This window comes from Anolis carolinensis, chromosome 4 (genome assembly GCF_035594765.1).
Source record: "Anolis carolinensis isolate JA03-04 chromosome 4, rAnoCar3.1.pri, whole genome shotgun sequence".
NCBI classification, from domain to species: Eukaryota; Metazoa; Chordata; class Lepidosauria; order Squamata; family Dactyloidae; genus Anolis; species Anolis carolinensis.
This window is the reverse complement of record NC_085844.1, coordinates 34,314,041-34,341,930: the sequence shown is the minus strand read 5'-3', so window position 1 is coordinate 34,341,930 and position 27,890 is coordinate 34,314,041. Positions and strand designations below refer to the sequence as shown.

The window sequence follows — 27,890 nt, the reverse complement described above, 5'->3', positions numbered from 1 at the left end:
ATGTTTTCTTTATTATTAAAAATTGTTGTTTATAAAAACTTTGAAAATTCCACAAAAGTAAAACGTTCTGAAATTTGGTGGGCTAACAATGGTAAATGTGTTCTTTGTAGTGAGTTTCACCCCAATAGCTGTAAAATGAAGGAGGAAGGAGCCCTTGAGTTTCTCCAATTATAGTATTTATGAGCAATTACTATAATGAAATAGTAATGAAATTTCGTTACTCTCATTATAGTAACTTTAGAAACACTTTAGAAACTAAACACCAGTGCCCCACCCCCAGTTTTGTAATGACTTTAGAACCATTTTATGGATCACACATCCCTATAGAACACATATAAAAAGTATTACACAGAATTAGTTTAAAGCACAAAACTAAAATGGATAAAATTATCAAAAATAACATTTATTCTAGTGCAAAAGCACATTTGTCATTATTAAGGCCTCCATTAAAAACCTAAGTAATCTTTGCAAGACAGAGGCCTTATTTTTGTACTTTACTCTGAATTTCCTTGCAGTCATAGCAAATGTGGCAACCTGTGTATTAATGAAAAATGTACTGCTTCCTACAAATATAGATGCTATGGGTGCAAACTTTTTTTAATGCAGCTATGCATTTGCATTTTTCAACAAAAATGAACAAACAGTGCCTTTGGATACATGGTTCAGTATAAACTAAACAGCCATATTCCATTTTCCTCCCATGATTCACAACAACATGAATTTCTGCAGGAAAGTATCAGTTACTCAGAAACTCCTGGCTGATGACTCTTTTTGTCATCTGCTCTTTAGCAATACAATCGACATTTCTCCAACAAAACTGTCCTCTAAAGGCTGGGGGAGGGGGATACCAAGAAGAGGAATAAATGCATCATTAGGAAATGAATGAAAACGGGAAGGTAAATAGAAACTATACACCTTTTAAAAAGTTTGGTTTTTGGTATGTTTTGTTATGGTTTACTTTGCGTCTAGAGAAAAATATTGCAAGGTTTTTTTTTATGTTTCAGTATGACGGTGTTAGGGAGACCCCTTGTGGTCAAGATATAGATATTGTCTGACTTGAAAAAATCACAGCTTGGATTGTGGAGACACTAATTAAACAGACAAGTCAATGAAATCCAAAGCAGAGAGGTTGAATATTGCTATGGATTAATGATAGGTGTGACTGGACAATGTATGGACAATCACAGAGTCATGCCCAGTGGGACAGAGTGATGTTCTATTGAGTTTTATTCATGGTTTTCCCATTTCAAGGGCATCCTGCAACTCCACCCCTTGCAAAAACGGAGTGCCTAACGTATATCTAACTCCTATAACATTTCTTTAGCAGAGTCAACATAAGTCGGGAAAATGCTGCCCAGTAGAAGAAGCCAACAAATGCATTAAAGTAAGGGCAAGAGTATCCAGTCCCAGTTTTAATGCATTGAATGAGGTGTGCAAAATCTACGCTGTAGAATTAATACAGTTTGGCATCCCTCTAACTGTGAAGGCTCAATGCTATGCAATCCTGGGATTTGTAGTTTGGTGAGGCACCAATACTGTTAGGCAGGGAAGGCTAAGGATCTTAAAAAATTACAACTCTTATGATTCCATAGCAATCAGCCATGGAAGTTAAAGTAGTATCAATCTGTTTTCATTCTACAGTGTAGATGCACCCTGTTACTCTGAAGATTGGAGTTTGAATCTCTGCTTAGCTATGGAAACCCACTGGCTAAATTTGGGTAAGTCACATTCTCTCAAATGAAGGCAAAGGCAACCCCCCCCCCCCCCCCCGAACAAATTCTTCCAAGAAAACATCATGATAGGTCATGTCAGAAGTGAATTGATAACATACTGCAAGTCGCTTCTGGTGTGAGAGAATTGGCTGTCTTCAAAGATGTTGCCCAGGGGATGCCAGGATGTGTTACTATCCTGCTGGGAGGCTTCCCTCATGTCCCCACATGGGAAGCTAGGGCTGACAGACGAGAGCTCACCCCATCTTGTGGATTCGAACCACCGACCTTCAGGAGAGCAGTTCAGCCAGCACAGGGTTTAACCCATTGCGCCGCCGCAGCTCCTATCATGATAGGTTAATCATAGGGTCCCTGTAAGTTGCAAACAACCTGAAAGTACACATCATCAACAACTATTTATTTGTAATTAATTGTTCCTGATGTATTATTTGTTGACTGGTTTATTAGTTTTATTATAGGCTGATTTATTGCTTTTTATTATTTTGTAGTTGCTTGATGTAGAGCAAATAACTTATAAAAAAAGAATAAAAAATAAATACAGTAAATAATTTGTAATACTGCTTATCATAATTCACAAAATTTGTTGATCCAAAAGTGCCATCTGTTCTTTCTGATTACATCATTTAATCATATTTCAAAGGCAATACTCTCAAGTCAGGCCAAATCCATAAACTTGTAATATCTTTTCTCGTTCCTTTTTCTTATTTTGTCCCTTCACCCATCGCACCATTCATTTCTAATAGGAAATCATGACATTTACTTCTGCCTAGTGAGTTTATGTTGTGTAAGCAGTACAGATGCTGCAGTTATGCTGTACTGGAAACAATGAACCAGGAAGACACAACTCAGTTAAAACCCAGCTAGATCTAGTGACTCTTGATTAAAATCTTCTGAAGTCAAAGACAAGAAGCAGTACTTTCTGAGCACAGGGAGACACCCACGTCTTTCATCCACTATGCCTGGCTGTTCAGAATTTTACTTCAATGTGGACCACGGTTATCTAGAGGGGCTGGTTCGTGGCTTTAAAGCTGGAATCTTGCAGAACTCTGACTATGTCAACCTGGCACAATGTGAAACACTGGAAGGTGAGTTGAGTTAAATTGAAGTTCAATTGTGTGACATTGAATGTACCAGTAGTGCCTGGTATCTATGTCTCACTCAGGAATTTGTGGGGAGCATGTTGAATGTTATATTTGATGCACTAACTTTGAATGGAATAGGATGTTAACAATATTACTAAGCTAGATGGAGAATAAAACAGGATTATCCAAAAGAGAAGTAACTAGACAGCAGAAATAAAATGAGAAAATGGTGACTGAGAAGGCATCTATACTGTAAAAACAATGCACTGTAGAAATCATGCAAAGGTTGGAAGGTTTACTTGCTTATACTACAGCTCTCTGAATACCTTTGGCCAGCATATCAGGTTCTGACTGCAAGATTCATTTTTGAGCTATAGTCCAAAAAAAAAAATGAACTTTCCGAACCATTATCCTAACCCTAAGATTTAGGTCTGTCATGTTGGTAGCTCAATGTTCTATCATATTGGAATGAGGTGTATTCTGTTCATATTCATAAGCTAGTCCATTTTCATATCAAGCCACTGCATCAGGTCAATAGGACTAGTATCTTACACCCAATAATTTGTCTCATTATTACAGGCTATGTCTACAATTGTTTTGCTGTTGCTGTTATGGCTTAGCAGGTAAAACAGCAAACATTAGCAGCAATAGATGATCCTCCGTATCCCATTTTGTATAAAACAGTCTTGCTCTAGAAAGAAGAAGGGTAGGCCTCTGAGAAGCTTTCAGGGCAGGAAAGGCATAGTCATATTTCTAATTTTATGCAGAGGGAGTACAAAGCAATTCCTTCCACATCAGACCAATTTGTAAAGTTCTAAAGATAGCTCAGTGTCTACATTATTTGGCAACACAAGTCACAGTGGTTATGAAACTGGATGTTGTGCTTTACCTGATACTTAATTGGGAATTACATGCATTAGACAATTTAGATGTTTCTTTTAGTATTGCTATCCCACTGCAGAAATGGCAAGTTGAGGAATGCATTTTTATGCATACAGTAACTATATCATTCATGCAAAGGGATCATGTAACACCTTTGCTGAAAGAACGGTTGGTAATATAAACTTTCGTAGAGTATTAGTGACACAAGATCCCTTTGCATACTGATATCTCAGACTAATACAATGATGTCTTAGAATTTTATCCTCTAAAATCATCCAGGGCTGCCTGAGGCAAAGGACAAAATGGTCAGCACTCATTTGTTGCATGAGGCAACTGCCTCACTCTGCCTAAAAACAGGGACAGCCACAGTGCTGAGAAAGCGTAGAATATTGTATCAGGAGATTTCAGCTGGGTTTGCAATATGATTCTGGCTTGCGGAGCAAGTATTGTTCACAGCTGCTCATGCAGTCATGTGAATGGAACCTACACACCTTATGGAAACCTCATGGGATAGGCTAGTCTGGAAAATAGGGGCTGGCATAAGGTCATTCTAGTACAAAGTCATTCGTTGTTGAAATATTTTCCATTTCCATTTGGATCTCTCCAAGTATCCAAGTTAACCACTCTAGTCCAGTCTTCCCCAAACTTGCTGCCATTATTTATTTATTATTTACTTTAGTTATACCCCACTTTTTTCCCAAGGGGACTCAAGGCAGCTAACAACAACACACTTTGATCCATTTAAAAAAAGATGAATACAAAAAATAATAAACAGTTTAATAGTACTGTGTGTATGGTTAAAATATAGTTAAAACATTAATATAATTGAAATGCATTTTAAACATACACATCCCCAAATCCCACCCACAACCTCCCCAGCAGGGAGGAGTTCCACAGGCTTGGAGAAACCACCAAAAAGGCCCTCTCCCGTATTCCCATCAGATGCACTGTATCGGAGTAAAGTTCCCATCAGCCTCAAGCACTGTAGCCAATTGTTTGGGATGGTATAAGTAAACATCCAAAATATCTGTGGAGACAAAAGAGTGGGCGCCAGGATCCCACACATATTCTGCATTCTAACACAAATATATACTGTATGTCTAAAAGTCATTATAAGATTCTCTGTCTAAGTCATGGGTTTGAAATCACAAGGACTAGCTAAGGTATGGATTACTTCATGGTCATCTTGTAATGTGAGTTTGACATCCACGTTTTTCTATGAGAATAAGTCACAATGCAGCAGAACGTTGAATGCCTTTGGTTATGTGAGAGTGTCCCTATGCTGCTTGTAAAGATACAATCTGTACAATATTTTACCAACAGAGCCTTGTTTGTAATTATACAGTACTCTATTTAATGTGCAAACCTTTCTTAGTTTCTACTGGCATGCTTCAGTTTAAAGCAGAAATATCAGAGGCTATACAGGTAGGTAAGCACTGACCTCTAATGGTGTCATTAAAGACCGCATAAAGAAGCTTCATAAGGATTCAAGCAACTCCAGATTCAAGTGACTTTCAAAGGGAGTTTGGTATATTGAGAGCTTTGAGATCAGTTATTCTGATCCCAATGGTTTCCTAATTGTTAATACTATCAGCCATCCTTGGTTTTATAAACTGTTTTCTAAGGGAGTTTTGGAGCCCCTGATGGTGCAGCAGGTTAGACTGCTAAGCTGCTGAACTTGCACACCAAAAAGTTGATGGTTCAAAGCTGGGGAACTGGGTGAGCTCCCACTGTTAGCCCCAGCTTCTGCCAAACTAGCAGTTCAAAATCATGCAAATGTGTGTAGATCAATAGGTACTGCTCTGGTGGGAAGGTAACGGCACTTCCTGCAGTCATGCAGGCCACATGACCTTGGAGGTATCTGCAGACAACGGCGAGTCTTCGTCTTAGAAATGGAGATGAGCACCAACCCCCAGACATGACTGGACTTAATGTCAGGGGAAAACCTTTACCTTTACCTTAAGGGAGTTTTAGCTATTTTAAAAAACATTGTGGATCATTAGACTCCAGAACTATTATTTGTAGTGAAATCTGGAAATTACAGCAAAATATGGTTTAACTAAACAAAGAATTATTTTGTACTAAAGTCTGAGCTTGGCAATAGACTGTAAGAAGAAAAAAGTATGAGTTAGTATTGTAACCCCCATTGTTTCTTTACAAAAAATAAGATTTATTTTTGTTGTTTTCTTCAATTCTGTTTTTAGATCTGAAGTTACACTTGCAAACCACAGACTATGGGAATTTCTTGGCCAATGAAACTGGTCCCTTGACTGTTTCTATTATTGATGACAAACTAAAATCTAAACTACTGGCAGAATTTCAGTATTTTCGAAACCATGCCTTTGAGCCACTTTCTACATTCCTAAACTTCATTACGTAAGTAACGTTACCTGCTCCAATATTGGAAATTTTACGCATAAATTAAACAACATCCCAAGAATGCTCTCAACACTAGTACTTCCCTATAGTGCCTCTAAATGATAATATATTTATTATATTATTTCTATGCTTACATTTCTATATTAAATTGCTTTTATTTTATTGTTTGTTGCTGGATGAAAATTTAAGATTACAGCAACCACTTAAAGTATCTCCAAAAACACATCACAAAAAGACAAAGAAAGAGAATACAGGTTTGCATATTTGAATTGTTATTTCAGTATATCGACATAGTATATCAATTAATATAGGAAAATGTTATGCAAGCCTATGTCTTTCCTTTAGGTGATGAGCAGAGATATTTAATAGCCACATTTACAAAGATTCTCTGATGTCTCTTCACGATTCGCTAAAAAAAAAAGTTTCACCCCCTCCCCTGATTTTTGTTTTGGCTATGGCCCTTTAACATCTCAGTCTCATGAGCAACACGAAATTGAGATGTTAAAGGTGTGGTCAAGTGCAATTGGACATCTGTGAAAAGTTGGAGGGTGTGTGTGTGTGTGTATGTGTGACTCCATATCATGGATGTTAAGGAGACAATATTTCAAACAAAGATAATTTAAACAGACTAAAAGCATAATAAAAGCATAATAAACAATTTAATATTGATATATCGATGCATTTTGTACATGTCTGCTTTCCTTAGCCTTTTTCTACTACAGCACCCTGTAAAAATCATGATGGGAAAGAACTAGAAGCTGATTGGCAAAATCCTGCCTATTTTATCCAGTTTTGACATTTGCCAAAGTTTAGTGGCTGCTGGGATTTTATTTTATGTGGATTTTCTTTTCCCCTAGGAAGAAAGAATTGTTTATCGACTTTTTCCTTTCTCCCATTAGGTACAGCTACATGATTGACAATGTAATTCTGCTCATTACTGGCACACTGCGCCAACGACCTATAGATGAACTGGTTCTGAAGTGCCATCCCTTGGGCAACTTTGAACAAATGGAAGCTGTTAGTATTGCTCCAAATCCTGCAGAATTGTTTAATGCAATCTTGGTGGACACACCATTAGGTAAGTCTCTTAACAATGTATGAATGTCAAGAGTGGAATGAGAAAGGATAGGTCAACAGGGCCACTAGCAACCCAAATATTTGGAATAAAAAGGCCCCCTCCTGGGCCCTAAAACAGCCTTCCGGGACTTTAAAAACAGCAATTTTGTGCACATACTGTATTTCCATGGGGACATAAGCAATCTCTTCAGATATTTTCTAAAAGCTTTTAAAATTTCAGATTGCAATGCACAAAATTATGGGCTTTCTGAGGTCTTTTTTGGTATTTCTCCTCTTCTTCTTCTTTCTTCTGCTCCTCCCCTCCTAGAATAATCATAGAATCATAGAGTTGGAAGAGACTTTGTGGGCCATCCAATCCAATCCCCTGCCAAGAAGTAGGAAAGTTACATTCAAAGCACCCCCAACAGATGGCCATCCAGCCTCGGCTTAAAAGCCTCCAAAGAAGGAGCCTCCACCACACTCCAGGGCAGAGAGTTTCACTGCTGAACAGCTCTCACAGGGAAGAAGTTCTTCCTTATGTTCAGGTGGAATCTCCTTTCCTATAGTTTGAAGCCCCCCTTCTTATTCCTCCTCCTCCTCCTCCTCCTCCTCCTCCTCCTCCTCCTCCTCCTCCTCTTATTCTTCTTCTTTTGCTACTTTGAGCATGTCCTCTTGCTTATTTTGTTGTGTTTTATTTGTTTTTTGTTTATTTTCTGGGTTTTTTTCTCAAAACTGGAATTCAAAGTGGCTTACTATTTAAAAAAACAATATAGCTAAAATAAAAAACAAAAGTGAAGATCAAAATGAAATCAAACTATTGAATTAAGATCAGATTTGTCGCATTCTTCATTCTCTTCTCCTCCTCCTCCTTGCATTGAACATTGCCTACAGAATATTTTTAAACAAAAAGAAAGAACAAGTAAGAGCTACCACATATAGTTGGGCTTCATTTGGTTTCATGTCTGCTCCACAAGTTTATAACTTTACAGAGACCAAACAATTAATGAATAATAAAAAAGAGTATCCTGTTCATAAAATAATGTTTACGACAGAGGTGAGCAAATTTGAAAGGTGTGGGCAACAATTTTCTGCCCCTATCTGACACCCCCAAAGGATATCAAAAGAGACAAAAAAAGAGAAGTGACCAGAAGTCCACTTCAGGCTTGAAGAAACAATGGAAGGAAAGGATAAACAGTGCAGGCGTACCATCTGATAATGAATTGCCTCTCTTGGAGGATATCATTGATACAATTCATCCTTTTCACAAACAAAAACAAACAAACAAACAAACGGGGAGGAGTCTACAGAAACCTGGAAGGACGGTGGGTTGCATAAATGACCTTGGAGGACAATATGTAGCCCCCAAGCTGATACTTGGTCTAATAAAATCCCATCCAAATCTATGTCATTTCACAACACCCAGGACATAGGGACTGCAATAGTATTGAGGATTTCTCAAATCTTTCCCCACACTACACACACATATATTTTATTACAATTTGACTTGAAGGGGTCTCTGTGTTTTGAATCTTACACAGTCCTTAGCTTTCAACTACAGTAGAGTCTTGCTTATCCAACCTTCGCTCATCCTATGTTCTGTATTATCCAACACAGTCTGCCTTTGAGTAGTCAATGTTTTTATAGTCAATGTTTTCAATACATTGCGATGTTTTGATGCTAAATTCGTAAATACAGAAATTACTACATAACACTACCATGTATTGAACTGCTTTTTCTGTCGATTTGTTGTAAAACATGATGTTTTGGTGCTTAATTTGTAAAATCATAATGTAATTTGACGTTTAATGGGCCTTTCCTTAATCCCTCCTTATTATCCAACATTTTCGCTTATCCAATGTTCTGCCAGCCTGTTTATGTTGGATAAGCAAGATTCTACTGTAGTTTGGATTCCAAAAATGTACACATTTTATTCATTGTATGATTGTCAGGCAGTTTTGCATCCAGCCACTGCAGAAAGCCAGATTCCCTTATTTTCAAGACTATTCTTTGAGCCTGCAAGGTTTTCTCAGCAGTGAAAACACCCAGAACTGTTACAGGTTGCTTTCCAGAATGCCTTGCAACAAGTCTTCAGAGATTAGTGAAAACAAGTAATAATGCAGTGCTATGCAAGAGTCACTCCTTCCCAAAAACCTTAAAAGCAGCCAGCAGCATTTAGTATCAAAACTAGAGTTGATGTGAAAGAAGCGAACTGAAAATCTGAATGTGATTGTGGTATCTACCTGTTTTTCACTATGCAAAACATTATGGAGTTGATTAGAATTTATCCTAGCATTGCCAACTAGGCACCTGGTAAAGAATAACAAGCCTACCATTTTAAACCACATCATCTTGCTGTACATATATACAACAATTCCTGGGATTTATAGTACTCTGTGGCACCAAAGGTCTCTAGCATAGAAGGGCAAATAGCACACAAAACTACAAATCCCAGAATTTCACAGCATTGAGTCCTGGTCGTTAATGTGTTATAATTCTGTAGTGTGAATACAGTCTAGGTTGGGGCCTAGAGGTTCTCTCCTGTCTTTCACTCAAGACACAAAGACCTTTTCACTTGGACAGCCTTTGGCTACTAATAATATAATAATAATAACTTTATTTTTGTATGCCGCTTCCATCTCCCCCAACGGGGACTCAGAGCGGCTCACATGGGAACAGGCCCAATCAATACATTTAACATCATAGAGTCATCAATTATACAGCAACATCATAATAAAAAACAATTTAAACAGGTTGTGATTAAAAAAACATAATTAAAAACACAAAATAATTAACAGTCATCACATGCCAGTAAAACGTCCAATAGGACATGAATGGGCAACAACCAAAGTGGTAAAAGTGTCTATATCAGATAGGACGTACATGAAAGGCACACAAAAGGGAAAGATGAATTCTGAGGTGGAAATCAGCTATAAAGTGACCAAACAATTTCAATATAGACAAGGACCAGAATTATAACGGACTTGACTAACAGGTTGTTACAGAAATATTTTAATATAATGTTATCTGCGCTGATATATTTTATATTAGTGCTAATTTTAATGGGATGTTTCATTAAATTAACTTTTGGTTTTAGCCAGATTTCATTTTAATTACATTGTGAGCTTCCTTGGGTCCCATACAGGGAGAAAGGTGGAACAATAAGCATGTAAACAAATCTTCTGTAATCTCTTACCACTTATTGGATATAACAGAGGCATTTTCCAAGCAGACAGCTGAGGAGGTCTGTGTGCATCTCTATGTACGAAAAAAGATGGCATGGATGTTTAGTAGGGAAGGCATTGTGTGATTTCAAAGGGCAGGAATCTCTTGAGGAGAACATGGTCTGATGTTCTCAATCTATATGAACTTGATTCTAGGAAGAAGTAATCTTGCCCCTTGAGCCATTGCAGGGTAGTTGTTGCTGTCGTTTAACCAATGTCTTCATCTTTAGTTATATCAGGGAAAACTGAGCTTGCTTTAAAACAAATGTCTGCTTTCAGCTGATTTCTTTCAAGACTGTGTATCTGAAACTGACCTGGATGAAATGAACATTGAAATCATGCGCAACAAGCTATATAAGGTAAATACTGCTGCAACCATAACATTCACCTTGATTAAGAACAGAATGTAGTACAGTACAGTACAGTACAGTACAGTATAGTATAGTATGACCCCTATGCTCATGGGATCCATATCAACAGCTGCATTTATCAATGACCAACAAAATATGTCCCCTTTAGATATTTTTCTATGTCCTCTAATGAATTCTGTGATATACCTCTGACAGAAGTTGACCATACAGTCATGCTAGAGAACCCAGCAAGAGAGGGGTCCTTTCTAGAATTTCCTAGGTTGTCCAATATAACCGGTGAGGCCCTCTCACGGTACTGCCACCATCACAAGCACAATTGATGGGGAAGAGGAAGAGGGCCTTCTCGGTGGTGCCCCCCGGCTTTGTTGCTAAAGTTTGTTGTCAATCCTTCAAGGAAGATTTGATTTCATTGTTGTCTTTTGTTTTTTAGTCTTACCTCGAGGCATTTTATACTTTCTGCAAAAAACAAGGTGGCAGTACAGCAGATATAATGTGCCCACTTTTGGAGGTAAGAAAATTTTAGTCACTGTGTAATAAACCTGGTTACCATAGAGTTCACTTAAAAGTGACCTGCAGGGCCTGTAATAATCATGTGGCTGGACATTTGTGGTATTGCAGTTGGCCTCACATGAGGGTTTTTTTTGATAAGCTATGTGCTATGCAGTCTGCTTGAACATTTAATGTGAAAGAATCTGAGTTGGTTGTATTTCATCCTTCCTCAGTTTTATAAGTGAATGTGATCCAAACACTGGTGGTCATATAAATAATGCATTTAAATTTCGTACAATGATTTTGAGGGTTTTTAGGCTAAAAACCACCTCACTTTAAAACAGAACCGAGAACCAAATTAGATGTTATTTAAATAAATCGAGTGCAGTTTAGAACCTTTATCCTTTTTTTCACAGCAACAGAAGTGTGTGCTGTTTCTGATTATTTATTTATTAACTTTACTTATGAGCCTTAATGAACTACTTTAATAAAAAAAATTAAACATGAGGTACAACAATAATGAAGCATGACACAGACACAAGAGGCAAATACACAATATACAAATTAACATGCCATATTGATGTTGTTCATGAAATAGACATGAAATAGGCTTGCAGAGGTATGCATTTTTTTTTTAAAAAAAAGCTAAATAGATTTTTATTTAAAAATTCAGCCCTCTGAGGAAAAAAATAATGCACACACACACATATGTGTGTGTGTGCGTGTATGTATATGTGTGTGTGTATGTGTATGTGTGTGTGTGTGTGTGTGTGTGTGTGTGTGTGTGTGTATATATATATATATATATATATATATATATATATATATATATATATAATTGAGAGAACATTTAAACCTTGTCCACTTATGTGTTCTGGTCACAATTATGACTGGACTCATTATGTTTATATATGTTTATTATATAATGAGTCCAGTATTTCAAATTACACCCCAGGCTTTTAATTAGATCTAAAAAAATTACATTGTAATACTAAACATAGGAAAGGCTTAGTAATCATTATTGCTTCACAGTTTTTTACACTGGCACTCAATTCTGGACTCATTCCGAATTGACTACTAGTTATCCCCATGACACACAGTGACTTCCAGTGAGTTTCATATTTTGTATTGTTTTAAATCGATTTTACTTCATTACAGGAAGTTAGGGGATGTTCTCGAGTTTGCTGGAAACTATGGTATATCCTGCAGTTTTGAGGCAGTCTAAACAGTAGGATCAGTTTGATTCAGCCACATCCACTGCCCGTCTGGAAATGAGTGCCATCACTCTTTTCTTGCACTCATCAGCACAGGGATGGATCCTGCCCATGATGCCCCCTTCGTCTTTGCTTGTTTTCAGGGTACCTCATTCTGGCATCCACAGAGGTGGCCACAATGGCCAGGAACTCCGTGGCTGGCTAGGAATAGTTGTGGTGATTGCAACATTGGGATGTGGACCACACCATTGGAGTGAATGTACTCCTGGGCTATTTAGACAATGCCTCTGGATTCAATTGCTCCGGGGCAGATTTACACTTGCTAAAGTACCTGGTGTAGAAGAGTACTGTGTCAGGCTGTAATAAGCTGCTTATCCATATTCCTTTTTGAAATAAAAGAAAAGGCAGTGACACCCTACTACATCATTCCTAGTGCAGGAGAGGACAGGACTAGTAGTTGAATTTTTGTGTCAACATGGACGTTGAGGCAGTATCCACTAACTTCAGATGTAAAGGACAATCCGTGCGATATACTTCTGTGGCATTCAAAATAAATGACTGCTGGACGACCACTGCTCTATTTCCCAACCACTGTCATCTGAAGCAGTCATTTTACTCTGCCTAATGATATATATGGCCCTCTGTATTTTTCCCTGTTATTGATAATATCTGCAGACAGCTTAAAAAATAAATTTGAATTATGGACTCACATGTTAATAGCATTCATTCAGAAGAAAAGAAATAATAGTTTGAATCCATCACTGATATAAATCTTTTGGACAGAGTCTCATATATTGAATTCTGTGCCTTGTTGTAATAGATTTATTTACAAAATTGACAGCTACAAAATAGCTCTTGGGTTGAATGTTGCAGATCTGGTATTTTAAATTCTGCTCCAGACATTTTGGCTGGCATATCATCATCTGCCTCTTTATGGAATTAATTTTCTGTAGGTAGATCCTGAATAGGATGGTGTCATTGTTGTGCTGCTTATATTATGCATTACATATTCCCAGTTTTTTCTCAATTGCTGTGATTTTAATATACTCTGCCACTTGTTTGTCTATGATATCGGGGTGATTCATGCAAAAAAAAAGAAGAAGCAGAAGCAGAAGCAGAAAAGAATAATGTATAATGTATAATGTAGATTGTAAAAATGCACGGGTCTCCCATTTCAGGATTTTACATGAGATCTATACTTTGCTATATTTTAAAATTTCGAAACAGTTTAAATGCACTCTTTATTAGCCTCACGTTTCTTTTTCTTTTCTTTTTTTTTGCATGAATCACCTATAGGCACTGATTATGTGAAAAATAACGTATGTCCAATACATGTCTGCCTGAATTTGGTAACATTAAGACCTGTCAGAGCAAATGAAAGTATGCAATTGATCAGGCACATACATAATTTTTAACAGAAATCCACTAGATTCTTTCTTACTTTCAAAAAGAAAGAGAATTCAGGTTTAGTTCAATACCACTGCTTGTCATTATATAAAAAATCAAATAATCTGGCCATAAGGATACTAAGGCCCCTCTTACATGGCCATATAAATTCAGATTATCTGCTTTGAACTGGATTATATGACAATGTAGAAGGGGCCTCAATATGTATGAAAGTATTATTCAAGATATACTTGACACCCAAATGTTAGTTTACACATATAAGCACACAGATTTGTGCCATGTGTAAGTCACCCTGGGTCCCTTTGGGGAGATAGAGGCGGGATACAAAAATAAAGTTGTTGTTGTTGTTGTTGTTTTATTTTTATTATTATTTGGATCATGCATTCTTTTGCCATGAAAAATATAGGTCTCGGTAACTTTTGTAGACTGAAATGTAAGACCTCACATATATTTGGTCTGTCAAAACGATCTTGACAGACTAGAGAGATGGGCCAAAACTAACAAAATGAAGTTCAACAGGGACAAATGCAAGATACTTCACTTTGGCAGAAAAAATGGAAATCAAAGATACAGAATGGGGGACGCCTGGCTTGACAGCAGTGTGTGCGAAAAAGACCTTGGAGTCCTTGTGGACAACAAGTTAAACATGAGCCAACAATGTGATGCAGCTGCTAAAAAAGCCAATGGGATTCTGGCCTGCATCAATAGGGGAATAGCATCTAGATCCAGGGAAGTTATGCTCCCCCTCTATTCTGCCTTGGTCAGACCACACCTGGAATACTGTGTCCAATTTTGGGCACCACAGTTGAAGGGAGATGTTGACAAGCTGGAAAGCGTCCAGAGGAGGGCGACTAAAATGATTAAGGGTCTGGAGAACAAGCCCTATGAGGAGCGGCTTAAAGAGCTGGGCGTGTTTAGCCTGCAGAAGAGAAGGCTGAGAGGAGACATGATAGCCATGTACAAATACGTGAAGGGAAGTCATAGGGAGGAGGGAGCAAGCTTGTTTTCTGCTGCCCTGCAGACTAGGACACGGAACAATGGCTTCAAACTACAGGAAAGGAGATTCCACCTGAACATCAGGAAGAACTTCCTCACTGTGAGAGCTGTTTGACAGTGGAACTCTCTCCCCGGGGCCGTGGTGGAGGCTCCTTCTTTGGAGGCTTTTAAGCAGAGGCTGGATGGCCATCTGTCGGGGGTGCTTTGAATGCGATTTCCTGCTTCTTAGCAGGGGGTTGGACTGGATGGCCCATGTGGTCTCTTCCAACTCTACTATTCTATGATTCTATGATTCTATGATTCTATGATTTCAAGTTGGTATGAAGTGAGGTACATGCTCCTGTTTAAGTCTTCATTGCCTGGGTGCTCCTACCCACAAGGAAATTCTATGTAAAACTAAGGTGGGGAGTCATTGCCAAGTATCAGAGTGATAGAATTTTCTAATCAAAACTTGGCATGTTTAACTTGTTTTTTTAATTGGCTTCTGCTACATAGTTGCTAATAGTGTTTGCACTTGTTCAAAGGCCTTTTGTGCTATCTTTCATTGCTGGAAATAACGTGAATTCCCAATTGGCAGAAAATATGTTTCGTTAACCTTTCTGTTATTGAAATCAAAACAAACCATTTGCTCAGAAATCTTGCAGCTGCTTTCTATCAGCCATGGCAAAGAAGAAGAAATGTGACCCCCCCCTTCAATACTTATGGTTAACATTTAACTTAATAGGAGACATCTCCCAAATGATTTCCAATGATTAAAACTGTATGACTTCAAATTGGTTAAAAGTGTTCTTTTTAAAATTCAGTTTGAAGCAGACCGGCGGGCTTTTATTATCACCATCAATTCATTTGGCACTGAACTAAGTAAAGAAGACAGACAGAAGCTCTATCCAACGTGCGGGAAACTGTATCCAGAAGGCTTAGATATGCTTGCCAACGCGGAGGATTATGAGCAAGTGAAGGGCGTTGCAGACTACTACGCTGTATGTAAATACAAGATAGCTATTAACAAAAGCATGCTGTGTTTACAACATTCCACGATGTGCCGTGCCAAAGAAAGAACATTAGGCATTTGTTCAGCCAGATTCTAAATGAAAGGAAGTTAAGCAGGAGATGACTTTCACCAAGACTAAGGCCCTTTCTACACTTTCATATAATCTAGATTATCAAAGCAGATAATCCACATTATCTGCTTTGAACTGGATTATATGAGTCTACACTGCCATATAATCCAGTTCAAAACAGATAACCTGGATTTTATATGGCAGTGTAGATTCATATAATCCAGTGTAGAAGGAGCCTCAGGGAAGTACATGCAGCAGTTGCCAAGGGAGGACACTGTTTTTGACCTGTCAAATTTTATATGGAGTCTGACTAGCTGAGGCAGAATAATCTCACTGACCAAAGAGTTTAACTGCTCAATAACATGACTGGTGTAAGTGGTGAGCAATGTGGCGGCAGCATGATGTAGTAGTTTGAATGTTAAACTCAGCGTCTTTAAGATTATGCTTCAGATGTCTGGTCATCCATGGAAATTACTAAGTGACCTTGGGATAATCATACCTGCTCAGCTGAAGAGGAAGTGTCTGCAGTGGCCATCTCCTTTGAATAAATCTTGCCAAGAAAAACTTATGATAAGGTTATTATAAGTTGCAGTTGACTTGAAGACACGTAAAAACAAGAAGAGTGGTAAGCAAGAAAAGCAAGCCCAGACCTGTTAACACAGAGATGGGAAAAAGTAGCCCCCAGGCCTTCCCTGTTTCACCCATGATTTTCTTTTTATTTTATCTGTGATCCATGATCTAAAATTAAAGGGAAAAGGATGTTCAAGAAACTGTTGTGTGAAACTATGTTCAGGTTTGCTATTGGGTAACTGTTGCACCAGGATTAGTTCCTAAATAGATATGCATAAACTTATTTTAATTTGTACAATGTGTTGGGAAATGTTCACATTAGTTGACTCTGCCCACTTCACTTTGGTGTTCTCAAAATCACGGAATGTATGAATCTGGCTTTTGAGAATGCTGCCAAATTGGCATTTGAGGGTCTGTTCAATTGATGAGGCTGATGGATCTGCTGTTATGGAGAGCAAATTCACTCTGGATTTTACCACTGCAATTGTTCTAAATAGAACCATCCTAACAGTGCAGTATCATATTTTGATACTGGAAAAGTTCTTGTTCAACTCAAAGCAGTGAGAGGAAAGATGGCAGTAAAATTGCCATCATAGCATTGGTGGATCCATCAGCTGCCCCTGTGTCTAAGGGCTCTTCCACACAACCATTTAACCCAGAATATCAAGGCAGGAAAATCCCACAATATCAGCTTTGCACTCGGTTATCTGAGTCCACGCTGCCATATATTCCAATTCAAAGCAGATAATGTGGGACTTTATTCAGCTGTGTGGAAGGGGCCTTAGAGACATAATTCTTTCTTGTTGTGAAAATATACTAGAGGTCTTTTCCATATCAGAAGGGAGTGCACTCCAGAAGTCCTGAAATTTCCTGAAATTCTATCCAACTCTAATAATATACTGCCCTCCTGAGATGATGGTGAACATGTTCCCAAAATACAACTAGACACCATAGAGTTAGAAATGAATCAGGTTGAACTAGGGAGGAGGACTGATAAATGTGCATGGTGGCATTCAAGTAAAGCTAACTAGAGTTGCATCCCCAGTGGCTACAAGGCCAAGGAAGAATAAAACCAGTCATTGTCATCTTAAAATGGCCACTATGTCACTGATTACATATGATAGCTTTTTCATGCAACATAGAGCATAGTTCCAATCACTGTGTGATCTATCTACTGGTCAAAGCAACAAGACTGGAATGAAGACACAGCCATAGGGAATCCCATACAATTGGTTCTCCACACTTGCAGGTTTGACGCTTGCAGATTTTATAATTTTTGGATTTGATGAAAATGTTCTTTCCAGGTCAGCCATTGCTATTATATGGTGAACTTTCAATAGAAGTTGACCATAGACCTAGATAGGTTCTCTCTCAGGTAAAATAATACGTAGTAGAGGCTTTTATTATTATTTGTAGAGGTCTTCCCTCCCTAAACTTAGTGAATATGGAAGGCTGACAGTATACGTTTTCAAACAAACCCATTTGACATTAGTGTCCTCTGTTCCACACTGTATAGAGGATGCATTGAAAGGCATACTCAATCCATACAATAACAAGAGACAATGTCACCTCATTTAAGACTGCAATGATCTTACTTTGTAAATGTAGTTGATGCATGCACATACACAGCCCTATGTTAAATTGGACCATTGATCCATCTGGCTCAAAATCATCTATACTGATTTACAGCAAATTTATAGAATTTCAGGCAATAGTCCTTTCCAGCCTTATCTTTCTAGCCTCACTTTCTAGGTGGCAGGATATAAATAAAGTTATTATTACTATTATTACCTTTAAGGTCAAAGACTAGGACTTCTACATGCAAGGCATGTGTCCTGTCACTAAGCCAATATAATTCCTTGCAAGAAATATTGTGGAGAAAACAAACACTAATGGATACTCATTGGCTACAACAGTATGATCCCACCCAATGATTCTATTTACAAAAAGTTTACTTATACGAATTAGAAATAATATAAGTAAGCTAAATAAAAGCTTTGGTGGTTGTTTATGCTTTCAGGAATACAGAGCTTGCTTTGAAGCAATAGGAGGTGCTTCAGGTGAAAAAACACTAGAAGATGCTTTTTTTGAATATGAGGTAAGACTATTTTTTTCCTCTGGCTTGAAGTTCTTGCCGCACTATATTGATTTTACCTTCAACTTACTCAGAGTCAGTTATTAAAAAAATGGTGATGGTCATTCAGGAGGTGGCATTGTTCACAGTAAACAAAGAGATGCTATTAATTCACTTGCCAAGTCTATATTTTTTTCAATCTTATCAGATTTGGATCTGCTGAACATGTAGGTAACTCTGGGCACACTTTTCAGCTAGATTTTGCCATCTCGTTCCCAAGCAAATAAATGTGCAATGTAAATGTTTAGGAAAAGTGTGTGCAATTTTATTATATTATGCAAAAGTGAGCACAAAAGCACATTATTCTTATGGACTACAGTACGACTCCCATGTCTAGGGTCTTATTTATTCACACCTGACAAAAATGTCCTCTCTAGATATTTTCTAGGTCCTTCAGCATGACTCTGTGATTTTCTTGGACCGCATTTCATTTCAATACAGTTTGCTGTTCCCTGTGGTTTTGTATATACATGCAGAGCCTGGGAATATTTCCCCTGTAGATGTGAGGGTTGTACTGTACTTCAAAAAGTGGGCATATTAGGAAAGGTGCATACAAAATGTGTGTATTAAGAATAAGAGAGCATGATTCACATTTCAAAAATGGATGCAGTTTTGGGAAAAACTGTTTCATTTTCTCAATGAAGCAATACCCACAGAGCCATTTATTTAGGAACCAAAATGGTGAAATTCCATCCAGAATAGCTCTAACTTACTGAATATTGCACTGCTGCATCTGTTGGAGAAGCGTTAATTTCTTCAGAGACTCTTCATTATTGATTCTGGCCCTGTTGCCATAAAGCTTCAGCCATGGCTCTGCTTCAATCCAGCAGCTATTGAGAAAAGCAAATGTAATGTTTCATTGATGCGGCTGCTTATAAAGCACTTTGGCATCCTTGTGAATAAACAACATAATGCACAATTAATTTTTTTTCTTAATGAAATTTATTTCTCATACCCTTTTCTATAGGTCAAAATGAATGTGCTAGCCTTCAATAACCAGTTCCATTTTGGAGTATTTTATGCCTATGTAAAGCTGAAGGAGCAAGAAAGCAGAAATGTTGTATGGATTGCTGAATGCATCTCACAGAGGCACAGAACAAAAATTAACAATTACATTCCAATTTTCTGAAGTACAGAAAATTACAGAAGTACAACGGATATCAACATCATCATATATACCTAGTAAATTTAATATATCTTCCTTCCATTCCTAATCATTTTGCAGAAAGAAGGCAGGTATACTTTATGGCCATCAAGAAAGAAACATCTTAGAAATTATTCATAGGGCTATTCAAGTGAAGATGCTCATTCTACAAATTTGGCAATTTTGAATCACAACAGTACTGCAGATGTCCAAAAAAAAGATGATTCTGTGTCCTAATTGAGATAGGATCGTCCTCTATTTCAGTGTTTCCTTAAACTGGTATGGAGAACTTGCAATTTCCCTCCCTCGTGTGCCAAAATCTGGCATCATATTTGTGCCCAGTGGCTATAATTGCTTTTCATTCCTCCAGATGCCTTGGAGGCCAGCACCAGGTCATGGACCACCATGTTGAGTACACAGCTTTGGTTGAAGCCATCTTCTCCTTGAAGGGGCCATTGACCCAGCTTAAAGATAAAAGACAGACAAGGAACAGCAGAGGCCATCAAGTTCCTCACTAACATTTAGTACCTCAACAGTAGCCTGAACAACCATATTCAAGCTAATGGAGGATCAGTTATCCCCATTATAGCATAATGTATGTTTGTTTAAACTGCAGCCATTAATCTGAAATTGAATCCATACATATATTACCATGTACGAATTTTATGTAAACCTATAGCTTCATCTGACCTCTCTTTTTTGACAATGTGTAAGTGGCCTTCCTTTCTGAACTAGCATTTCAAAAATTATGGTACTGTATCCCCAAAATGAATAGCACAACAAAGATAGCTCATCTCGAATACTTGACAATTTTAAGCAGCTTGTCTGCAGTAGCCCTATTGTTGAAAGCAGTTTTACTGGCCTCTTTATATTCTATGTGAAGTAACTATGAAATGAAAACTCTAAGAGGGATAATGTTTTACTCTCTGTTTGGTTATTGAACACTGTGCTTAACTGACCAATCATCATCATCATTTAAAATGTATTTAATGTCTTGCATAGAAAAGACCACCTACCACCTACTACCTCCTACCACCTACTATTTGAATTGTAGAGGGTAAATACTTCTTTTAAGCTTTATCGTTTAATTAAAGTATGCTCCTCACATACCAGATGAAGAGTTTGAGTTAAACATCAAAACTCCTAGGATACCATACTATTGAATCATTAAGGCCAACAAGAAATTAGAAGAACAAAAACAACTTATCTACCTAGCAATTATATGTACTTTTAAGATATGTTGCAATAACAGGAGATCAAAGTTCTCTAGGACTTCGATAGTGTGTTTGGATTTTTAAAAGGTGCAATAAATGGATATGAAGATAAATTGTATTCTAGACAATCACTGCAAATCTGTTTGCTTTCATTCAATGTCCAATAATAAAATAATCAAATGCTTATTTCTATTTTGAGTGTGCATCAGGTGTGTCTCCTTATTTTATGTGCATATACGGTAGTTGCAAAAATACAGTACAGCCCCATATCCACATGGGATACATTTGTAGACTTCATGTGGATATGTAAAACAGCAGATAATAGTGAACCATGTTGAAATGAATGACTTTTGACCCAAGAATACCATAGAGTTGTCTGGGTACCTAGAAAATGCTTAGAGATTACATATTTTGTCAGACATGGATAAATGAAATTGTGGATGGTGCGAGTCATATTGGACCTGCATATATAACAAGGCTTCATTGCCTTCTTGTTTCATTAATTACATACACATTTCCTGGCCTATGCCATGAATCCAAATTCTGTTTTTCTTCTACTTTGAAGTGAGGAAATGGATTAAGGTATCTATCCTTAACAATTTCTACACTGTTATGCTAATGTAAAAGATTTCCTTTAATGACATTCTTCTCATTATAATGAAGGAAGAGTGGGACATGCAGCAAAGAGAAAATAAGTGGGTTTGATAAGCAGGATCAAAAGCAAAAGCTCAGCACAAATACCTACAAAGCCCTTTATGTATTTTCAAAATGCCAATCTCCGCCATCTGAATAAGCAAGCATTGTGTCTGAAAGATTCAGCAGAGCATGTCTAAACCCAATAAATTTCTAGTTTGGGACAATGGATGAGGAAGCCCTAAGGCAGGGATGTTCTTACTGCATCGGTTCAGAAAGAGGGAGAAACATTTGGAAAAGAGTTGCAATGGCCGGGGATAAGAATAAGGATTATTCCCTTGCCACCTTGAATTAGGTAGCAGGGTTTTAAATCATGTATTTATGAAGACATAAAAGGGTAATTCCATGACAGTAAATTTTAATGCATTTACAAGTAGTTTGTATTTTTATTTCACAGAAGAATTGAAAGGGTCTAGTCCAACTAACAGCCCTACAGTAACATAATTGGTTAATTGACTCACTGATCTCCCAGAATGGGGTCCATAGCGGCTTCCAGAAGTTCAAAAGAAGATTAAATTGAAACTTTATTTTATAGAAGTTTTAAAAAGAATTAAATAACAATATTATTAAGAACCAATTGCAACAAATTTAAAACACAATTACCAGTAAAATATTCTTTAAAATAAAGTAAAAGGAACTAAAGTACAACACACCACTTCACACATAATATAAATTAAAACTCAGTGAACTTCCTGAATAGAAAAGAAATTTGCCCAGCAATGGGGCAAGTCATGGTGATGGTGCTCTTCCACATCTTCACCAAATGTGAGGAACACACAACTAAAGCAATGCAGAGAGAAGGCGCGGAACAATGGTTTCAAACTACAAGAAAGGAGATTCCACCTGAACATCAGGAAGAACTTCCTCACTGTGAGAGCTGTTCGGCAGTGGAACTCTCTGCCCTGGACTGTAGTGGAGGCTCCTCCTTTAGAGGCTTTTAAGCCGAGGCTGGATGGCCATCTGTCGGGGGTGCTTTGAATACGATTTCCTGCTTCTTGGCAGGGGGTTGGACTGGATGGCCCATGAGGTCTCTTCCAACTCTACTATTCTATGATTCTAAGGCCAACCAACCTCAATGTAAAAAACTTCCAAAAAGGGAGAGTCCACATTGTAAAATTAAAGACTTTTAAGGTTGAACTCAAGTTTGTCTATAGTTGAGCAGCATTTGAGGAAGAGTACTACAGACAAGTCCTACAGGGACACTTCACTGGATACATGGTATTTTGGAAGATTGCCTAATGCATATATGTTAGTACATAGCATATTTTATTATTTTTAATGCACAAAACTTGCAAAGTCTTTCCATCATTGTGATTTTGTTTGCTGTATTCATTTATAATCCTCAACAGTCCTGCTCATGTCTTGCAGACATAGGGCTATGGTGTGCCTGACTGAGGCTATCATCTGGAATGTGTTCTTTCTCTTTTACTACTGATGTTTGCTTTCCAAAGCATTATCATCTTTTTAGTGAGCCTTCTTGTCTCATGCTATGGCCAATGTTTGATAGCCTTTGTTTAGTTGTCTTGGATTCTCAGGAGAATTTGGGCCTGATTTGTTTTAGGCCTTATTTGTTTTTTTAGCAGCCCACAATAGCTACAGAGCAATTCTCCAGCACTGTATGTCAAATTAACCAATTTTCTTCCTCCCATTTTTTTAACTAGTTTTCACAACCATACATAGACATAGGAATGAGATGTCAAGAAAAGAACCCAAGAAAGCAGATACATAGGACCCAAGACACATAGAACCCAACACATGTTTCCAAAATTTCTGGATAAATAGTCATTAGCTTCCAGAATGCATTCTGCTGTGAGAGGAGGCACAATGTTTTGCCATGGGAAATTTTCCCAGTGATTTTATTTCCTTTCCAAAGAGCCTGATGCTGAAGACCCAGACATTCAAGAAGCAAGTAGTCTTGTTTCTTAATTTGGGTTGAAGGAGTGGGAAGGAAAAGGTAAGCAAGCAGCAAGAAAGCACACACTTGCACCCCCTCACTGTTCCTGCTACTTTGCTTTTCAAACCTTCATCTCCATCCATCCCATCACATTCCTTTCCTTGATTTGATGGGCATTAAGTGAGTTATATGATCTCAAAAAAGTTTGCCAGTGTGAATTAAAACAGTGAAGTTAGATGGAACCAAAACTCAGAAATTATAATTAGTAAAGATAGTTACTTTCAACAGTGACCATTCACAAAACAGGTGGAAAGAAAAGATATGCACTCAACTGATAAATCTGATAACCTTTGTCCCTGTTCAAGCTGCAAAAGACAGAAGGGACTGAATCCATTGACAGTTTACTGTTTTTTAGTTTCACAGAGGAATCTGCTTTTGCAACTCCTATGCCCGAGCACACTGCCCTTAAGGTCACTGACAGACTGTCCTAAGAAGCTGAAGTGTTGTTTCACTGTTTTTTAAAAATATTGTCGCTTCTAATTTGTTTGTGTGTGGCAATATTTCTTGCTTTCACAGAGACTGCTACTATCTGCACTAGTTTGCTGAACTGAGAAGAAGAACATTACTTTCACACAGACTTAAATGAACTCTCAAAACCACAGGTTAGTTGCTGTTTATGCTTGATCTGTGAATGTTACAGTCACATGTTTGCTTCGGATGTTATTTCACACAGATGGCACATCACCAGGAGGAAATGAGCCAAGCAGGTAGGTTACTTCCATGCAGCCAGTCACACTTGCATGGCTGAGATATAGAAATCATTACCACATAGAATAATGCCTTACAGGAGCAACTGCCTTGTTCGTTTCACCTGAATGAAAGGAACTGGAGAGGTTGTTCTACAATGTGCAGTCTGTTTTTTTCTTCATTCTAAGTTTTATGTCTGTGTGAGAGCATACACATGTCTGTGTGTGTCTGTGTGTGTATGAGAGAGAGAGAAATTGAGACTTTTAGCCCTGTGACACACATATTGGCACACTTTGTTTGCATTAGTGTGTTGATGTGTGCATGAAGTGCTTCTGTTGTTCCTTATTTAATCAGCAAACATTCTACATCTGTGGACAATGGCAAATTTATTACACTTAAATGTGGCATCGGTGCATGGGATGATGTGAATAATTTCATAAACATTCCATTTAAACTCACACTTTTCAAGGGATCTGTAGAAATTAAATCATGATAATGTCAGAAGATAGAGACTTATAGGATTTCCACTTTGGTTAATCCGCAGTAGCTCAACACTGGTGACTCTTAGAACAAAAGACAGGGAACATACAATGTAGGATCAGGGAACCTGAGGTCTTCCATATGTTGTTGGGCTACAACTCTTGTCATTGTTGGTCACTGGCACACTAGCTGTGACTGGTAAGAGTTAGAGTAAACATGAGGTTCACTACATAAGCCATTGATTGGTGTTTATGTAGGTTTGCTTAGTAGCCAGATTCTCCCCATCACACTCACATTAATAGAATCATAAAATTGTAAGTGGCCAACTAGTCAACCCCCATGCAGGAATACACAATCAAAGCACTTTCAACAGATGGCTATTCAGTCACTGTGTTGTCGAAGGCTTTCGCCCACATCTATGGCAGGCATCCTCGGAAGTTGTGAGGTATGGAAGTTGTGAGGTATGGGCCCAAACACGAGTCAAAGAACATGAAAGGCACTGCAGACTAACTCAACCAGAGAAATCAGCCATAGCAGAGCACTCGATGAACCAACTTGGACACAGTATATTATTTGAGAACACAGAAATGCTTGACCACTCCAACAACTATCATGTCAAACTACACAGAGAAGCCATTGAAATTCACAAACATGTGGACAACTTCAACAAGAAAGGAGGAAACCATGAAAATGAACAAAATCTGGCTACCAGTATTAAAAAACTCAAAAATCAGAACAGTAAATAAGAAACAACACTCTGAGACATGGGAACTAGGGGCAGTTAACAAAGAATGCCCCCAGGTAGAAAGTAGCAATTCAATGCAAATTAGGGTGATTAACTTGAACATTTAAGCTGGCTTCCAACTGACAAGAGTTCTTCCCTCACCCTAGACTTCCCACAGATATATATATAAACAGTCCTTGCTTAGTTTTTCCATACCTCACAACCTCTGAGGATGCCTGCCATAGATGTGGGTGAAACATCAAAAGCTTGCTTAAAAAGCCATGTTTTTAAGCCGGAATGGAAGGCTTGAAGTGAAGGGGCTAGCCTGAGCTTTCTAGGGAGATCATTCCCGAGCCGGGGCACCACCACCGAGAAGGCCCTCTCTCTCGTCCCCACCAACCATATTTGAGACAGTGGCCATCCTTATCTGGATACACTCCAGCTTGTCAATCTCCTTCTTGAATTTGCTGCCCAGAACTAAACACAGTATTATAGGTGAATTCTGACCAAAGCAGAATAGAGTAGCACTATTTTTCTCTCTCAATCTAGATACTTTATCCCTACTGATAATGTCTAGATCAAGGGAAGTAATGATGTCATCCTATTGTGAGAGAGATTTATGGACTGGGGAACATCCTAAAGACTTCCTCAGCTGAGTTGTTGTATGTTTTCCAGGCTGTATGGCCATGTTCCAGAAGTATTCTCTCCTGACGTTTTGCCCACATCTACTTCACAACCTCTGAGGATGCCTGCCATAGATGTGGGCGAAACATCACAGGAGAGAATACTTCTGGAACATGGCCATACAGCCCGGAAAACATACAAAAACGCTGTGATCCAGGCCATGAAAGCCTTCGACAACACACTTCCTCAGCTGTCTGACTGAAATGTTGGTTAAAGTTTTGCAGAGAAATCTGGGGTGAAACTGAAGGAATGGGTTGTATTGAAACCAGAACTCAGCCTTCTCTCAAAGCAGTTGCAGAGTATACTCTTCTCTTCCCTCACCATTTAATGTTGTGAAAAACCCACCTACACACCACCTGCCTCTGCTGTCTTCCAAGTTTGGTTGCATCCACCCAGTAGAATTAATACAGTTTGACACCACTTTAACTGCTATGGCTTAATACTAAGAAATCATAACAACTTTAGTTTTACAAAATATATAGCCTTCTCAAATAGTGCTGATGTGCCACCTGACCAAACTACAATTCCTGTGATTCAATAACATTGATTCTACAATGTAGATGCACTCTGAGTGAAGTCTTGGAGAAGTGGAAGGGAGGCTGAGGAACCTCAACAGGTTAGACTTGGGGTCCTGTTAAACTAGATTAGACTCTTTAATGTTTTATTATACAATTCTTACAAATACTAGCTTTTATTCTACACTGCTCAGGAGAGATAGAAAGCTATCAAATGCTCAAAGAACTTCAATTTTTTTTCCTAATCTGGAAGCTGAAGACGTTTTGTCCAGAAAGCTCTCAAGGTTCCCCTACAATAAAGTGTCTCTAGCATTATCTGTGTCTTGCAGATTGGTAAAGGAAGCTGACACTGAGAGATAGCAGCTTATCTAAGATCACCTGCTAACATGTGTAGCGGTGGCTAGAGGAATATACCTTTAGGCTGTGATAACACAATAGCTGATCTGAGAGAAAGTCTTATCATCTGTTCAGGATTCCAGCCACTCCATTCTGTCATCATCAACATCATCATCACTACATTTCTCGTTTCCTCGAAAATGAACAGTTAGCATTTTCTTGGGGCGTTTTGGTGTTCATGGGGATAGGGTGGACAGCTGCTGAGGGCCTAGAGAAATGCCATCTATATATATAAAAGGGTAATGAAATTTCGGCCTAGGACAAAACAACAAAACTACACATCCCAGAAACACTAAACTTGGCAGCACAACCCCTCATCCATGTTCATACAACAAAACGAAAAGAAAAATAAAGTCCTAATTAGAGGGAGAGGAATAATTGTTTTTATCCGATTGCTGCCAGTTAGAAGGCTAAGCTCCGTCCACTTGGTCTCCTAGCAACCCACTCCGCCCAGGGGACAGGCAGAGTTAGGCCTCACTTAGGCCTCTTCCACACTGCCTATAAAATAAAGATTATCTGGTTTGAACTGGATTATATGGCAGTGTAGACTCAAGGCCCTTCCACACAGTTATATAACCCATTTATAATGGACTTAATGTCAGGGGAAAACCTTTACCCTTTACCTTAACTACCACCAATTCCTCAATATTTTATTTCCCATATCACCATACTTCGCCACAGCAACGCGTGGCCGGGCACAGCTAGTTGTAATATAATATTCTAGCCACTGGAGCGAGAGAGTCCCCCTTTATACTAGGATCCCCCCCCTTTCAGAATTCTCATCCTTCTTGAAACCTTGGGTTTCTT

General features: G+C 38.2%; 1 protein-coding gene across 1 annotated transcript; it reads left to right on the top strand.

The window, feature by feature from the left end:
• Nucleotides 1–2,447: 2,447 nt before the first annotated feature.
• On the top strand, nucleotides 2,448–21,142 carry atp6v0d2 (ATPase H+ transporting V0 subunit d2). The gene is made up of 8 exons (XM_003219536.4): nucleotides 2,448–2,815; nucleotides 5,899–6,070; nucleotides 6,973–7,151; nucleotides 10,630–10,709; nucleotides 11,152–11,229; nucleotides 15,631–15,807; nucleotides 18,479–18,556; nucleotides 19,560–21,142. Exons 1-8 carry the CDS (start codon nucleotides 2,686–2,688, stop codon nucleotides 19,719–19,721), a joined length of 1,056 nt encoding a protein of 351 aa, XP_003219584.1. The 5' UTR covers nucleotides 2,448–2,685; the 3' UTR covers nucleotides 19,722–21,142.
• The last annotated feature ends 6,748 nt before the right edge of the window (nucleotides 21,143–27,890 follow it).